The sequence below is a fragment of the Perca flavescens genome, chromosome 21 (assembly GCF_004354835.1).
Source record: "Perca flavescens isolate YP-PL-M2 chromosome 21, PFLA_1.0, whole genome shotgun sequence".
NCBI lineage: Eukaryota > Metazoa > Chordata > Actinopteri > Perciformes > Percidae > Perca > Perca flavescens.
The window spans coordinates 13477174-13495875 of NC_041351.1; the positions used below are offsets into that span (position 1 = coordinate 13477174).

The window sequence follows — 18702 nt, forward strand, 5'->3', positions numbered from 1 at the left end:
AGTATTTTTGTGGGATTTATAATAAATGCATTATTTTTTAATATCATTGATTTTCTAAAATCAAGTTAAGACACCACAGTGTTAACCAAATGTTTTTTTAATGGTTTCATAATTATTTCTGTTGAATCTTAACTCTCATCACAACACTCACTCATAGTCAGCCTGCCTATAAGGTTAACAAAACCATTACAGGGGGTAGATTTCATTGAAAAATATGGACTTAACTATTAAAATAATAAGCCCACTTCCAGTTATCCAGTAAAATATTTAAAATGGGTCAAAACCAGTTACTCTTTCCAGAATCATCCCTTTTCTGTGTCAAGTCATCTATGACCCTCTAATGGTGTCAACAAGGCAGACCTTGAACTTTGGTCATCAGTCATTCCTTATTACTTCTAGGAGCCCTTCCTGTAAGACTCAGGTTCAAACCTACAGGGATACAGATTTGAAACTGACCACTCTACTTCTGAAAAATATTTTGACAGATGATAGATTTAAAGCAGAATGGGATGACATTTCATTAATGCTTCTTCTAAACCTTTCAAAGTGAACAGGCAGGTGATCTTTCACACATGGCGTACTTCTCAGCCTGTCAGTTGTGCAATCTTTCGGGTGCTTTTACTATTTATCGTGTAAAAAAGCCCCTTGAAATGAGCAAACGTTTTTGTGTTAGTGCATGCATTTGGGCAAATCTTTGGACACGCACAGACTGGCCCTTCATTTTTAGCACTTGGATGATGGTGGTGGGCACACTTACTTATACATCACCCCATCAGCCATCATTTTGGTTCCATTCACACTTTCAGGATCCCTACATCCCATCATCCTCTCTGCTCTTTCCCAATCAAGCGTGCAAAGGAGAAGGTTCATCAAGTGTGTAACGTCTCCGCGTGGCTTTGTCCTCAAAAGGGTTTTATTCCAGTTTCTTTCAGCTTGCTTCAGTTGGAGGCACTGCTGCCGTAGCAGCTGGACGTGGAGGGAAGAGGAGGTGCCTGAGGTGTGCTGCTGGCCAGAGCCTTTCGATTATGGGGCATTAGGAAGGGGTCGCTGGCCAACTGCAGCACATCCACACGGTCCTCCTTGTGATAAGCCAGGCAACGTCGAATAAAGGACTATGACGGGAAAGGGGAGGGGGAGGAAACAACTTATTATTTCTGGACCAACTTCCACTTTTCATGGGGCATTTAAAACTTTGTAAGAAACAGTGTTACTGTATAAATCTGCAGTGAGTGTTTAGCTGTTTAAGATAAATTGGTACCATACCTTTGCTTCTGCAGTAACAACAGGTTTGGGGGGAAACTGCACCTCAGTGGCTTTTAATATGGTGTTTTCTTGAAGGATATCCTGCTGCGACTGGTTGTGACCAAACGGCTGAAAAAGACAAAATGGAGGCGGTTAACAGGTGGCTTACTTTCATTTTTCATACTGATATTTAAAACTCTGACAACAAAACCCCTGTTAAAGAATGCAGGTTAGTGGTTACCTTGCGTCCATATAAGCTCTGGTAGAAGATGACCCCTACTGACCAAACATCTACCTTGTTGGATATTTTGGGGGGCTCCTTGCCCACCACAAAGCACTCAGGAGGCAGGTACCTGTGATTCAAAGGATTACAACATGATATTGAAATGATATTTATGTTCTCTCTGCACAATTTGCTGAACGAAAAGGGGATGTGAATTCAATTAGCAATATTTCACTCAAAAGACTGCGCCTCTGCTACAAACTCTTGAAGCCATATTTGTTGCTTGGTTACTAAATGCAGTGTAGTGTGTCTCTGTATACCAGTAGGTCCCTGCTCCTTGTGAGGTCAGCTCCATGCCATCTGCAGAGTTGAAGCTGTCATCATCCATGATCTTAGACAGGCCAAAGTCAGTGATCTTAATCTCTCCACAAGCCGTGCCATTAACCAACAGGATGTTTCCTAAGACCAGAACAGTCAAAGTAAAATTACAAACACAGGACTGTAAACAGCTAGGTTACCTCTCCTTCAAGATAACATGAAGAATTGCTCAGAAGTGACAAATTCAGTTTTGATTGCAACTCTATGGAGAGTAGTGCTGTTTTTCACTATTCTGTAACTGAAGAGATGACAAAATGGCAATTTGAAATTGTGAGAATACCGGGCTTGAGGTCGTAGTGGATGATGGGTGGGCGAATCTGGTTGAGGTACTTGAGGGCGTTGACAATCTGCATGACGATAGAGCGGCCCTCCTTCTCGGTCATCAGCTTATTCTGCTTCAAGTAGAAGTCCAGATCATTGCCTTCACAGTACTCCAGCACTGTGCAGAATCTGCCAGAGGCAATCCAACACATTATTTGTGAAGTTTTCATCACCTATTAAGTTCTTCTGGCAAACTTGGTAGCAAAACAGTTGCTGATTTACACTTCCAGCAGTTATGGAACATTATCATTTAGTTGGAGTCATGTTTCAGGCCACCTGGTAAAAGTAAGACCTACTCTCTTTTAACACCGCTTTTGATCTCAACTCCTGAGGTAGATATTATACTCTTTAGCTGCTAAATACTCACTATGTTCATGAGCTAGTCACTAACCTTTTCTGTCTGGCATTTGGTACTGAGCAGCAGGAAGTGTACAGCCGATTGTTAGAGATATGAGAGCGGTGAGAGTAAACCAAAACGCTAAGGCAGGAAATCCAAACAATGAGCTGAAACTTGCTATAAATCTCTGTAAAGCCAAGGGGAGCTGCAGATTCAGGTGATAATTCTCTGTAGGTTCATCACTATGGACGAACCCTTTCACAGTGTCGTCACATTTATCATTTGACACATTGTTATTCTAAAAATATCGATTATAACTGCTTAAAAGAGTTATCCAGCTTTTTAGCACTATATGATGTTTAGCACTTAAATGTGGCACATAACACATATTAGACTTACTGTATTTAGAATTTCACTTACGAGTCTGTGTCGAGTGAGAAATAGTCGTAGAGTTTGACTATTCTAGGGTGGTCAAGTTCTTTGTGGATTCTGTACTCTCTACAGGAGTGTCTGAAAAGACATTAACCATTTAGTAACGTTGTAAAAACATCACAAATAACATTCAAAGACAGTTTTAAGCTACAAGGTCCACCATGTCAAATTTGATGAAAGATGAAAATGTTTCCAAGGATGCAAAGGAAGAGCAGGCACGGTGATCAGAGGTTCCGACGTACTTGTGGTAGTTTTGCTTTTTCTCCTCCCTCCAGTTCTTGTTGAGTTGATGGATTTTAATGGCCACATACCTTTGCTCTGTCAAATCAAAAGCCTGCAATGTAGAAAAAAACATTACACATCAACGCACACAAAGTCAGAGTAGCATACTTAAACCAGAAAGTTACACTAAATGGTGTATACTAGCTGTTTACTGGGCACTGAAGTATTGCCAAGTCTCACTACCATACCACCCTGACCTTATGTTATTCAAAAAGACCCAGCATAAAAAAGAATTATAAACTGGTACTAATAAAGAATGGACGTCAACTAAATGGCACATCCTTACCTTGAAAACTTCACTAAAGCCACCTCTTCCAAGTAAATGTAATAGCAGATATCGGTCGTTCAGCGTGGGATGGTCTTTAAATCTACAGAAGAAGACTTTCTTAAAACTTTTGGCTTTTTCAAAATACATTTTAGTTAAAGGTGCTCTAAGCGATGTTGGGTGATGTTATTCTTGTTGACGTTCAAAGTAATTTCAAACAAAACGAAACTAGCTCGCCCCTCCCTCCTCCTCATCCTGTCCCCTCCCCTCCCTTCCGTGCTTCAGCACACTAAGCCCCCAAAATCCTTGTTGTCGGTTATTGGCTGAACGCTGGAACACGGTTTGTTATGTTTATGTGGTCCAGGTTGGCCACTTCGTTTTTGTTGGAGTTAGTGGACCCTGGGCTTTCTACAGAGACCGTGTTTTTTTTACAGTGTGTTCAGGGGACCGGCAGCTCGCGGATAGTCAGGAGAGGTTTGCTGTATGTGACAAAAAATGTTGTAGCCTAAAAAATGTGTGACATCGCTTAGAGTACCTTTAAGATCACACTACAGAACTTGTGTAAGGTACTATAAACGGAGATAATACGCACTGCGAGTTGTCCTCGTTATGGATTCTCTTCAGCTCCCGAATGTGCAGGTTTCTCACTCGCTCCAAAAGCTCCAGCTCAGCCTGGATCTCTGCTTCTTCCTGCATACAACCACATAACATCTAGCATCTTCTCTCTAAGTTCTCTAGGTCTTCTCTCTAGGTCCCTAGGTTATACACGGTAGTAACAGGTCCAGGAAACAAATCCCAAAACAAAAACAAAGAAAAAGCAGCTTTAAGTGGTGAACTGGTACCTTTTTTAGATGACCAATTCGAAGTTTAAAAATCTCCTCTTGCTCATGATATTCTGCCATTGACAAACTGTGTGGGATAAAGAGGCAACAGTTTGTAATTTATTACATTATAACCAGATCAGCTTGTGAGGGAAAAAAACGTAATAAGCTACACACTTTACTTTACTAAAAACAAAGACACAAAGCCTCCTTATTAAGGGTTATTACAGATCGGTTCAAGTCTGACTCAATGTTCTTATAATTTAGAAAAGAAAAAGAAAAAAAGATTTTAGATTTTGTGTCAGTTTGTCAGTTTCTTAAGTTAGGATAAAGCTCCAAGTTTCACTATGTAAATACTACTGCCTTATTGTGTACTCTGGGCTGGTCCATGTAAAACATCTACTGTGGAAGTAATTTAGCTATTGTTCATAATCTTACGCTTCACTCTCCTGGCCGTTGCTCCTGCTCTTTCGTTTGTTCTGTTCGAGGCTGGGTGGAGGTGTCTGGGCCATGGAGGGAGGCTTCCTCTTTCCCAGCAGCTTCCTCTGCCTCTCAATGTCCTCCCGCTGCGAGTTGACTCGCTCTTGCTGCCTAGAACAAGTAAGAACAATCTAGTGTGAACATAACCTGTAAGCAGATTGGACAAAATGCAAACGTTTGTTTGTGCCTATCTGCATGCTGACTTGATGAGGTTCTGGAAGGCGTATCCATCGGTCCACTGCTCGGTGAAGGAGGCTCCATGCCGTACGGTGGTGAAGTGGCCCAGACGCAGACGGTCCTGCATGCTCTTGTCCCTGCAAGCCATCTTCTCTTGCTTGGACTACAAAAAATGATGAATCAAAAATTGTGCATGCACACTCAAAAAACAGCTTAGATTAGAGAATGTTAAAGGTCCCATGGCATGAAATTGTCACTTTATGAGGTTTTTTATTAATTAATATGCATTCCCCAGCCTGCCTATGGACCCCCAGTGGCTAGAAATGGCGATAGTTGGTCAAGGCCACACCCCCACCCTCAACCTTGCCCCCCCTCTCCTCCTCAATAACTACAGACACAGAAATGGCACATACTAAGCTCATTGTGGAACTGGCTCTAGTGGCTGTAATTCTGCACTGAGGCTGAATTTCGGGACAGAGACTTCAGATACAGTATTAGGGGACCACTAAAGTCTATATAAAAGCATCCAAAAAACACCATGTCATGGTACCTTTAAGAACTGAATATTGCTGTTGAGTACCAACATAACCACAATGAAACACTTACCAGTGTAAAAATAATAATGCACTTAACCAGTTAAAAATAAGGCTCAAGTCCTCAAATGTATAAATAATAGAAAGAAAATTATTGTTTTGGTTTTCACACAGGCTGTCTCTTTCAACATATTTGTGCAAATGCACATGTACACCTACCTTCTCTATTAGGAGCTTCTTGCTCATTGTCACACACTTGTTAAGCCGTTCCTTGTAGCGCTCCAGCATCTTCTGCTGCTCATCTATCTGCCGCCTCAAGTCACAGTTAGCCTGCCAAAACACATCATCACTCGGACATCTAATTCTTATTACAACAAGGATTCAAGGCTGTTTTGTTCTTAAACAGACTTGATGAAACAACTATCAGCTTGGTTTGCTGACATTTACACCAAATGTAATTTTAGCAACACTGGCATTTGAAAGTTAACGACCACATCCTTCATGATGAGCTACAACCAGACTGGTGCAGGTTAATTACTGGAGTTGTTGTGACAGGTTGTAGCACATTTGTCTAGATTGCGAAGTCAGTGTTTCCTCTATGTTGATTGGCAAGTGGCAGTCCGCCACGGTTAGATTTCTCCCGCCACGGTATCAGAAATATATATAAAAAAAAGCCGTCTATCAGCAGTGATTGTAAAGAGCACGTCGACGGAGAATAGCGCAGACACGCACTTCACAACGCGAATGGGCATGCATGCCACTCGGAGAAAAGGGAGAAAGAAAAAAGAGACAGGCTGTCCGGAGGACACGGTTGAGATGGCATGTGTGCATTCTTGACAACTGTAAGTCCTATAACTTATATTGTCAGTTCATTTAAGCCTGTATTATTAGTCTATAGTTCTGGCACATTTTTAGTTTCACCTCCACCTGCTAGCTAAATTGCACGTGGCTGTTGATTCAATACAATGCCCTTGATATCATATCATGGCATAGTAGGCTAAACCGTGATTATTTCATACATTCATGAAACATATTGGGGGAAATTCATTCAACATAATTCACAGCCAAATAACAATTAAAAGTATTTGAACATTTATAACCTAACCTAAACTGGCACTGCCTCTGATTTGGTGTCTGCTGCGGTGCGCAGCGCTGTTCAGACCGTGCACCGCTGCCCTTTTTTTCCTCCATAAACTCCGCTCTCAGCTCCTCTGCCAGTTGCTGCATGAACTTCCTCCGGGACATTTTACAGCTGGTGCACTCCTTGGAGAGGATGTGTGCAATGATTCCAGCCAGTTGTAGCATGTATAAATTTATATGAACACGTAGACAGCTACCGTCTACGTGTACTGCGCCTTTCACAGAGCGATCGCCCGGTGCTTTTCTTCTGATTCAGAACCATCCACGCCGTAGCCTCCGTTACCGACTCTGGCTTTGCCTTTGGCCCATCGGTGATGCAATGCCCACACTTGTTACTCGAGACCGCTAGTTTACGTTTCTCTGATTATTACTAAACAACCAAGATGCATCTTCAACCACGCAAAAGATTAAAAACAAAACCGCGAAAATCTGAGCGGTCAATATGACAGTATGGCCAAAATAGGTAAAAGTGATTGGATTTTCTTTGCCTTTTGTGTAATGTACAGTATATAAAAACTATTTTAAATGAAAATACAGACTATTTTAGGAAAAGTCAGCTACCAGCAGGATTGTATTTTTTTATTTAGCAAAGTTATTACACATATAAATTTCAAAACGGTCAAAATGACCGTCCAGGCCGTTCTAGTGTAACCCAGACTTTGAGTTATTTTTCCAAAAGCCAAGAAAAATCAAATGCAAACTGCAAGGCTGCCAACTTTGCCACTGAGGCAAATATGCAATTAGTTTAATTATGAATAGTTTCATACTTAGCCTACTTTGGGTTTTGGTTTCGACAGATCTGCCCCCACTGCTAAAAAAAATCCTAGAGGAAACACTGGAAGTGATTATTAAGGACTTTTGTGAATGGGCCAAATTTATAAGTTTATATCTAGACATATCCTTGACTGTGTGTGTGTGAAATGAATCATGTTTAATCAACTATAATGTGGAATTTCAATAAAGAAGAAGTTGTCAGAAATAAAATGATAACTATTCTGAAGCTCCAAATGCTCTAGACCAGGGGTCATCAACAAAATTTTTTCAAGGGCCAAAATTTTTTTAAGCAGACACTCTGGGGGCCGGACTTTCAAAAAAATAAAATAAAATGTATTTATACCTAATACGCCTATTCTTGTTTGAAATTTTCACTTTCTACTGAATTAATGCTATTCTTTTCTTTTTCATGTATTAGTTTGAGCAAACTCCTAAAAAAACATGGAAACTCCATAATGATAACTCTTTAGCTCTTTAACTAGAAAAAGATCTCAGACTAGGAGGCAGTTCACTGAGGAGTGATGGTTAAAGTCTATGATTATGGAAACATTATTGTAGTATGCAGCATCCTGATTGGTGGAAAATGCTTGCAGAAAGAAAGGCTGTTGTCAGGTAAACATGTCACTGTCAAAGACGCTGAAGGGAAAAGTTGACGTGGAAAAGCCAAAAGCCCAGCTTTAATGATGAATGACTATGCACTCGTCACGTATGCCTCATTTACAATGAAAGATGCTGTTGCAAAATAATAGAACCAGCATCATCTTCATCAAGAATGAAGAACTCGAACATAACGATCGCGTCATTCACGTGCATATTAAGTAGCCACTTATAATACCTCCATAGATTTACCGCTCCAGCGGAGCTTGGTTTGTTCAGCCAGCAGTGAGGTTTACAAGAATTTGTCAAAATTTCCAGATTCCCGGCAAACTAAGATAAACAGTTAGACTAAACACCGCCGCCTTTTTTTTGTTGCTTATTTGTAAACATTCGCTATTTGCAGAGTAGAGCTGTGTTTGCGTAAAACAGCGCGGTGGATAAGAGTGGACTGAGCAGACAGAGCAGATTGAACTATCGCTTTCTACATGTTTATGCCGGACTACACAGTTGAGTGCATTGATAAGTATTGTAGCCTATTTACATAAAAGAGACAGCGTGAGTTCATCTGCCCCAGCGGCCGTTGGTAACTCTTTCTGTATCGTTCCCAGTCAGGTGCTGCGTGTTAAATTAACGCACACACACATCCCGGCTCAGCTGTGTGTGGGTTTTAACGCACACACATCTCGGCTCAGCCGTGTGTGTGGAGCTCGGGCATCGCTGTAGAGAATCCCGGCATGTGAATAGAGATGTAAATACAGGAGGGCTGGGTTTTTGCTCTAAATGCTAAAAATGATAAATAACAGAACACATATTTTTCTCTTTACATTTTGTGAATTCATGATTACTCTGCGGGCCAGACTAAAGGCTTTGGCGGGCCGGATGTGGCCCGCGGGCCGCCAGTTGACGTTGGCTGCTCTAGACTAAGCTCACCAGATTTTTAAGAATAATTTTCTTATTTTACCCTCAGCAGGTCGTCTATCCTTCCCTCTTTTTTCTCCAGGTCAGAGTTCTTGTCCTTCTCCAGTGCTGTCAGTTTTAGCAGCGTCAGTTGTGACTGAGGAAGGAGGGCAATGACAACAACAAGCCAACAATTAACATCTCATCCCACTCAAATTAGGCAGACCCCCCTTGGGCCAGTCCCTAACAAAACACACCATCACTTTAAATGTATCAAAATCAGACGCTGGTGTCTTGGATATTAGACATGAATTAAAAATGTTGACCTTTAATTAGGCCAATGAGTGTAATTTGCAAGGATAGCTGGATGTGTGTTGCAAGTATTGTGAACTGCAGTGTGGGTGGCAGGGCCTTTGAAATTGTGACCTTTAATTATTGCATACTCATCTTGGTCAACAAGTGTCATTTTTTTAAATGGCAAGTGTGAAGTTGCGTCATCCTTACAAGTTTAGTCAAACTTTTTCTAAACAAGTTGCAGTTTGTGAAACAAAACCACTTCAAAAACAAGAACTAAATGTAAAATGCTGAGCCAGATGCAAAGCATGCTTTAATTCAAAACCATACCAAGGTGCTTCTACAATGTGACTGAGAATATAATGAAGAAAAATCAGAAAGGTTGGTGTTAAGTAGAGATCCAGGTCAGTTAGTTACCTGGATGGCTTTGTGTGAGCAGGAGTGTGTGGGGGCTGTCTTCACAGAGCTGCAAGATGAAGAGTCTGTGAGGGCTGAACCTATGGACGAAGGACTGCCTTGCTGAAGCGAAATCATGAAGAGACATAATAAGAGAAAAGACACAGGGGGTAAAATATAACAATTATGTAATAAAGACAGCATAGGGAGATTAACTGAAAAGAATAAAAAGAAAAGAGACAAATACTGTAGTCATAAGGGGGAGAACAAAGACTAAGGTATTGATGCTAAATTGTCTATTCCAATACATTTGAAATTGATAAGAAAAATACTGGTTCACTTCTATTATTCTTATTGTTCTATTCTCAAAATATACTTGGTATTTTTCAATGTCTATAAGTAATAAAAACTGCAAACAGTAGTTTATATTTCCAGTAAGATGGCAGGCAACAACAAAATGTCTTGACATTGTTTGAGACCTAAGTGATAAGGAAAGAGCAGGTCATTAGAGCATAGAGCTGCAAAGATTTATCGATTAGTTGTCAACCAATAAATTAATCGTCAACTATTTAGTTAATCGATTAATCAGACAGCTTTATAAATGTGAATGTGTTCTAGTTTCTTCACTCCTCTGTGACAGTAAACTAAATATTTTTTAGGTGTGGACAAAACAAGACATTTAAAGACGTCATCTTGGGCTTTGGAAAACTGATCGACATTTGTCACCATTTCTGACATTTTATAGACCAAACAACTAATCGATTAATTGAGAAAATAAATCGACAGATTAATTGACAATGAAAATAATGGTTAGTTGCAGCCCTAAGAGAGTGCTGAAAAATCTTCCCTCTTTTTTTGCGTGTTGTTGAAGCAAATTCAAATTTGCTGTTACCCAGGAGAATCTTTGAAAAACTACTGTCATACAATTGATATACTACTGATAAACACCTTACTACTACATACTACATCTGCATACTAAAGTCAGCTTGCTTATAAATCCATCAGAAACAAAAACCCTCGACAACACCAATAACGACTTTTCAAGAACAAAAGGTGTTCTATTAACCATTGTAAGGCCCTGTTCAGACACACATTAGCACTGTATGGAAAAATACAAGCCCTGTTGCTGTAAGACACTGTTTAACATGCCGTTTAGTAGGTAGTGTAGTTGTGATGAGCAAAGACGTTATCTTTACATGAAAATGGTAGGTAAATAGAAATTAATTAATGAAATAAATACATGACATAGTCAAGGTATATACTGTACATGACATAGTAACAACCACTACAAATTTGAAAGCACCGGCACCAATTTTACATAATGAGTACATGGTCCTCCTGTACTGCTTTCTGCCTTACATGGCAGCTCATTGTGTTAAACTTACAACCAAATCAACATCTGAAACCAAGTCCAGCACTGAAAACCTAACCCTTAGCTACAGTTTATCTGGCCAATGCTCAAGAGTTTATCCCACATTTGATCCTTCCTGTTAATAAACACACACTCAGCTGAACTACACTGTCAGTCTCACTCCATTTTGTGCTTGTTTTCAACCAAAGACATGTCTATTAAATGGATTAGACTTTGCAATAATAATCAGATGGATTTGACACTGGCTAAAGATTAAACAGCTGGTAAACCAACAGTAAACCAACTGATGAAAGAGAGCCACAGCAGTAGAGGGCTATGGAGATGGATGCTGGTGCTCACCAGAGGATTAGACAGTGAGTGCTGTGGAGAGGAGCGCACCAGCATGGGGATGCCCCGGGCCGGACTTGTGCCAGAGCCACTGCTACCAGCAAACTGGCCACAGGGCAGTTGACAGAGTGTGAAAACAGGACAGAAAGAAAGAAGACAGAGTTGTTATTTTGTAAGAATGTGATGAAGGACCATACTGGCACAGCCAGAACGTGAGGGTGAAGACATCACACTAAAGTTTGAGAGGGATTTGAAACAATGCACAGTGAAGTGGCCAGAATGCAAAATTCATTCACCAGCACTCACCTCAAAATAATCATTTATTTTGTGCCCTCTCCCTTTTCCTACAAAACAAAAAAACAGGACAGGTATAAGTAATTTGGTACTATAGCATATATATATATATATATATATATATATATATATATATATATATATATATATATATATATATATATATATATATATATATATATATATATATATATACACACACATACAAATTAAGGAAATCTGAACATTTAAGGAGCTGTTTCTGTTGGAAAGTGGAATTTTGGAGCTCTGTCAGTAAGTAGGGTGGACTTACCCTGGCTGTTGCTGTCATAGATATCTCCTTTTCTCTTCCTGCTTCTCTGGTCATTGGACTTCTTCTCTGGTGTCTGACATGAACAGAAAAGCAGCACAGCTTAGCTTCAAATTGTACTTTTTTATTAAGTTTGTTTGTTTATTAAAATGGCAAATAAATTTAATAGACAAAATGAAGCCCTGCGACTTCAAGTTATATGGGTATCCTTGCTAAAAAGAAACGTTTGGCCATAATGCAATAACATTAATAGCGGCCTCTTTTCTGTGGTCAGTATTTAGTGTATTGCCTTCAACCCTAGCTTTTTGCCAAATGTATGCCTCACCCTCGTCCTGCGTCCACAAGTAAGTAGGAACAGAAAATGCATGAACAGATGAATCACACACACTTACTGTACTCAAATGTTGGAATCCAACACTGTATACAAAATACTTGACCACTTGTCCAAATCACAAACAACACTTACTACAACTACAGGTACCACTGGAAGTCAGGAAGTGCATGCAACGTCAAATGGCCTGCAGATGAAGGCACAGCCACTTGTCATTTTGATTAATTCTTTCCCCAACCAACCTCCAGTTCCTTGTCACTGAGTGATCCCGCACTGCACAGAGACTGATTGGATGATTCACTGTTGCCTGAACTCTGGAAAACAGAACACACACACACATTAGACGTGATTGATTAATCATGTGTTACTCTGTCAAGTGGATCCTTGTGAGCAGGACTGGAAATTAGACAGATAAGATATCCTCATGATATATTTGAGTAAAAATGCCATATTCTGTTCTATACTAAAATGTGGACAGGGTACTCATATACACCATACGCCAAACATTGTGTATGTGTAAGTTAAGTGACAAATCAGTGCAGGTTTCCACACATCTTTCCTATCTGACAAATTATACTAATTGGCATTCAACTTTAATATAATCATCTTTATGGCAGTGTTTACAATTGTGATACTTCAAATTGTAGGCCCTGATGTGTGTACATTATTTCCACTTCTTGTATCTTATCTTTGTAGGAATGTCAGAACATGCATCTAATTGTTAGAGCTGCAAAATGACTGTCATTAAGCTAATATGCTAAGCTAGGATGCTAAAATGGGCATATAATGTACATCCTCATTAATTTGTAAATCACACTTGGTAGAATCAGTTGGCGTCATGCATACCATTGATGGCCAGTTTCACAGCCTGAAGAGACTAAGATGAAACAGCAGGATTTCATTTCATTTATTTTTTATTTCGAACAAAACTAAATAAAAAAATAAATATATATATATATATATATATATATATATATATATATATATATATATATATATATATATATATACACATACATACACACACACACACAGTTTGTACCCATATATATATATATATATATATATATATATATATATATATATATAAAAGTGTGTAGTAACACACAACGTGAAAAAAAGAAAATACAACTAAAAATACTATTGCAATTTCCAATTTCAAAAAAATTGTCCAAAAAGGAGCAAGATGAAGCCGAAGCTTGTAATGTTTCCTACCCCTCACTCACCCCAATTCGTTTCTTCATTCATCATACATTCCCCCAACAAGACAACCAATAAACACAACAATACTTCTCCAATCCCTCACTTTTGATTTGATTTTGATTGGTTGGCTGATGCTTTTAAGGCCAGCTGTCATTTTGCTGCTCAAGGTCATTTTTTTTCTCTTAACATGTACACTACACATGTTCATTGAAATGTCTTAAACATTTACTGTAGTCAGCATACTCACATCCTTATATCATTCACACTCGCAGTGAGCAGTCCTAAAATTTTATTTCAGAGCACACTATAGGCCGGAGCAGGATTGATCGCGATTGCTTTCTCAGGGGTTGCCATTTTGTCAAATGCACACCCACACAGTAATACACAGTTCCACAGCAGGGTTGCAGCATAGCGCGTGGCCTATGCTGTGAACTTCAGCTGGGGTGCCATTTCAGTGTCACTAGTCTCCACCGAAACAAAGAGCTGCTGGCCAGCTCCCATGTCAGCCAAGACAGAGCTTGTCTTGTTTTAGCTTTCGCTCAGGGAGACAGAATCATTCCACAGAGTGAAACTCCTGAACACAGAGCATCAGTCAATGCTGGATATAGAGAAAACTTCCAAGATTTCCTAAACTGAAGGACTAACGCAAGAGAGCTGACTGACTGCTCATGTTTGCATTCACACACAAACGACGAGTGTGGTTGTGGTACATTTGCCTGCAGGAAAACTGGAAGCAACTCTTTTGTATCTATAATCTATTTCAGGAGGGATAAGAAGGAACCCTCATTTCAAATTTCCCAAAATAATTAATTCAATAATATCTGCACAAACAATCCGTACTTACAACAGTTGATCATTTTGAGCATCAAAACAACTATATGCTATTAAGAGATGCCAACCTTGGCGACACCAACTCCAGTGAAGCGAGCCTCAAGCAGTTCCTGCCTGCGTGGGTCCAGGCTTATAGCCTGGCTGTGAAGTCCTTCCATCATGCCTAGGAAGATAGACACAAACAGTGAATGAAATTGTAACTTATGTGGAATAGCTGAGTGGGGTTATTGTCACACAAGAGACGACCGGCGCACATGAGCAGGCAGAGAGCAGCACATCTGCTACCAATATACCATTCATATACATTTTCTTTCTGATTGGGGCAGGTGACCTAAGAATCCTGTGGTCTGACCAGCAAAATGTAACACCTTTCAACCTGGCTGCCTGGGAGTCTGGGCCTATGTTGGATCAGTATTTTCAACAGCCCACTGTCCAAAGTGAACCAGTGCTAAAAAAAAAAGCACAAATACAAAGCAAACAGTTTGCTCTCTCACTGCCCCTTCATTGAAGAATTCCCATGCACTGCCTCTTGAAATAACAACAGTTGACAGGCAAAACTGACACCCAGCTAAATTTATATATATATATATATATATATATATATATATATATATATATATATATGCTTATCCAATTGGACCAGCAGTACACAATTACAAAAAGATACAGTGACTGTAAGTAACTTAAGTTTTATTTATTTGCAATACTGTCTACGCAAATTATACACATTATTACTTCATTTAATTTTGTTTATATTTTAGCCCTATATCTTAACTTTTTTGTCTCAGATTTAGATTTTGCTTTTATTTGTGCAAAAATTATAAAACACATACAAACAGAACAGCATTACATAGCATTCATACACTAAATTAACAGATACAGACAGCTTGCTCACCCTCTCTAACCCACAGCCCCAATGAGCATTGTTAGAGGTGTCTGAGGCCATCAACTACTTCTTCTACTTCTGTTATTGATTTGTACATGACTAATAAAGTACCTTGAACCTTTAACCACCTTATGCCTTCATCTTCAAACTTATTTACAACTGGACTATCAGTCGATATCCCTAATTATACATTCATTAGTTGTTCTGCTTATTCATGCTTATTTATTTAGTGTCATAATTCTATTGTTATTGTATTTTAATGTATTATAATGTATCTGGCTACTATGACGATTTAATTTCCCTGTAGGGATTAATAAAAGTAATGTATACGTCCTAGGAACCCTGACGGTAACACCATCGTTATATTTAATGAAACTTAAGTTAATAGTTATTTTACTGTTAACAAACAATGTTTAATAATTACTAGTAATGCTATAACTTATGTTTTAAACAGTTTATTGTTGCACACATCATAACTTTTTATATATTATATTTAGTATTTTTAATGATTACTAAATGATTTGTAAACCTTTAAATAATCGTTTGCAAACCATCATTAACTATTATTCAGATGGCTATTTTAAAGTTGCAACTGATGATTGTACCTTGTAATGGATAATAAATACTTCATAAAGCATCTTTACACATTGTTAGATAGATATCAGTGCACAAATAATCAAATAATCATCTCTTTTATAGATCACCAAAAAAATGTCAGTAAATGCTTAAAAAACACTTATTAATTATTATAAGTATTATAAACATTAGTTGCAACTTTATATATATAGCCATCCGAATAATGTTTATAGCTTACAAAAGACTAACTAACTATTAACTATATATCTAAATTTATGAAATAATTATTTTATATTGCACTAAACTAATGATAAAATAACATAACATTACTAATAATTAGTAAACATTATACATCATAATTTCATTGTTTCTTAACAGTAATATAACTATTAACTCAAGTTTAATTAACTATCAATTTACCATTTATTAATGATAGGTATTATAAAGTGTTACCACTTTTGAACTCCTTCCTGACAGGGTATCCATCAACTAGCGATAGATTCATCTGAGAGCACATAAGCGACATTAAATTCATGGTGAGGACAGTGACTCGAAAACAAAAACAACAACCAAATAAAAATAGACATTACAGTTTTGTCCAGGCAGCCAACATTAGCCAGTAAATTTTGCCCACAATGCTGCAGCGAACATTAGAGACAATATGTAACTTCATATCAACTTCTATGACAAAGCCTTGACTTAATCTAAGTTTACCGATTTTTCAGCTAAACTGACGTCATGACAGGTGATGAAAAAAAATCCGTTAACGTTACTGTTATTGACTAACTAACCTAGCTTGTTAACATTGGCAAATGCTATTATGCTTATCAAAATCTTGCGAAATTTGTAAGAAAGAAAAGCGATACGCCGCCATGCACTGTCAATGTATTATGAACCAATTAACAGTAAAAGTTTGATTAATCTTAAAAGCAGCTGTTACGGTTTAGCTAATTTACTAAATGACATCTAGCTAAGGCTACATGGTAGGTTACCTAAACTAGCAAGCTAACATTAGCTGCAATAGAAGTCTCACCTGAGAGTCCTAGAGAAGATGTTGTCCGTCCATCCGGTGACAGCAGACTCCTTAACAACTCCCACACACCTAAGTTGTCTGAATTAAGTTATCCATTTAGTTCAAGTTATTTCCAATTCAGGGAAGACATTTGTTAGCTTAGCTAATGCTAGCTAAGGAGAGGAGTGTTGCTGGCTCCTGCCGGTGTCATCCGGACAGGAGGCCCTGATCCTCGGGGTTTCCTCGTCAGTCTTGGTGCCCTTGCACGGGCAAACCTGGAGCTGTCAACGCTCTGAAGCCTCTTTGCAAGTGTTTCACATTTCTGCTTCACTCGGTCCTTCTATTGTCATTATCGAGCTATGTAACGTTTACACCGGGAGAAGTTCCGCCACCTTGTTAGAGTCCATTCTTTAACTGTTAACGTTAATTAAAGATCATTTCATTGCCCCCTGTAGCAACACCGCACAGGGCTCCAGGGAGAGCTGGTGATGCTTCCCATGCGCTTGTTTAACAGATAATGAAGCTGATGGTCAGAACCACCCGAAAACATACATGCTAGGCAAGGCTGGTACTCCAGCGGGCAACTGTCCGGGGCCCCAGATATCCAGGGGCCCCCAAAAGTCCCTGTTTCATTTGTGTGGTAGTTTGACCAATTTCAAGTTTCTTCGGGAACTTTCGCTACTAGGGTACAACTAATCAAATAGGTCCTGCATAATTACGTAATTGTGTTGCCCTGTCTTGCAGCCTAGAAGAATATTTCTTATTATTGTAGTTTTAGTTTTGCAATTTCTCATTTGGATGAATACAATTAATCTATCTTATATTGTGATTTACCTAAATGGTGCATATTCCTAAATAAAGTTGTATGTGTTATCCAGGTAGCTGAATATTGGCTGTTCTCTGGAACTTTGTGTATTATTTAAGGAGTTGTTTAAGTGTAGCCTACTGTGTGCCCTGTTAACTTGGTGGCAATGTGTGTACAGCTCTCACTTGTCTTACCAACAAGTGTTTTGTTTGTCAATTAAGTCAGGCCATACAGTTTAGCACTACCACTTTATAATAATACACACACACAAATCATGATTTCTGTATCAATGCATTGAGCATCACTAATGCAGAACTTGTGATTAAATGCATGAATTAATGCAGTATTAATTCAGGCATTAAACCGTCATTAATCATTAGTTTTGAATTACTTATTTTACTTATTACTTGCAAGGCTTTTTGTTTGCTTGGACCCAATGGACCTAATCTGTACACAGCTCCGTGTATGAGGTATGATTCATCATTCTGAGTTAGTTCATTTTGTATATTGGATTGGACCAGAAAGCTATACTTACAGTTTAAATCCAGGAGATGGAAGCAGACCACTGCAGACAAAAAGCCCTGCAAATTCAGTTGAGAGTCTTGGGGAAGCAGCACAATATATCAGTCAGATCTAACTATAATCATTTAAACTATGTTCATAATCTCTCTGTCTTTTTTAAATTCTTGTAATGTAATGTGAAATTCTGACTTATTTGGTTAATTGGAAAATTCTTGTTGCCATTAAACCCCAAAATAATTCTGCTCATGCATCAATTCTTTTGGCCCTTAATCTCGAGTGATGTACATCGCAGTAGGCAGCAAAATGTACATAATATTGTACTGATATTGTATTGAACACAATGCACACTGCGGAAATTACAACTCTGGTTGTCTGTCTTGGTATATTCTCAGCCTAAAATTATCAGGCAAGTTGTCAACATTAAAAACAAAAGCACAGCATAAAAATTAGTCACTCTTCAAAAACATGTTATTTAAAATAGTGTGATTTGCTTATTTTATATAAAAAAAAATATATATATGAAGAGCTTTATTCCATAAATGTACGGAATTTTAGGGAGTATATATATATATGTATATATATATATATAGCCTACTCCCCAAAATTCCGTTCAAATGTCTTGAGAACTAATATATTTAATCATAAATTTATGGAATAAAGCTCTT

At 38.5% G+C, this 18702-nt stretch overlaps 1 protein-coding gene across 2 annotated transcripts; it reads right to left on the reverse strand.

Annotated features, from left to right (window-relative positions):
• Positions 1-79: 79 nt before the first annotated feature.
• Positions 80-17354, reverse strand: LOC114548468 (serine/threonine-protein kinase tousled-like 2). 2 transcript variants are annotated; one of them, XM_028568441.1, is made up of 21 exons: positions 16732-17354; positions 14305-14399; positions 12445-12516; positions 11875-11947; positions 11595-11632; positions 11301-11393; positions 9611-9712; positions 8964-9056; positions 5711-5821; positions 4985-5121; positions 4740-4892; positions 4323-4389; positions 4073-4170; positions 3502-3583; positions 3176-3267; positions 2922-3011; positions 2124-2293; positions 1786-1924; positions 1484-1595; positions 1264-1371; positions 80-1112 (listed from the first exon to the last, which is right to left on the reverse strand). In XM_028568441.1, exons 2-21 carry the CDS (start codon positions 14395-14397, stop codon positions 939-941), a joined length of 2097 nt encoding a protein of 698 aa, XP_028424242.1. In that variant the 5' UTR covers positions 14398-14399; positions 16732-17354; the 3' UTR covers positions 80-938. The 2 variants fall into 2 exon arrangements, with proteins under 2 accessions (XP_028424242.1, XP_028424243.1); XM_028568442.1 differs by lacking the exon at positions 11301-11393.
• Positions 17355-18702: the final 1348 nt, after the last annotated feature.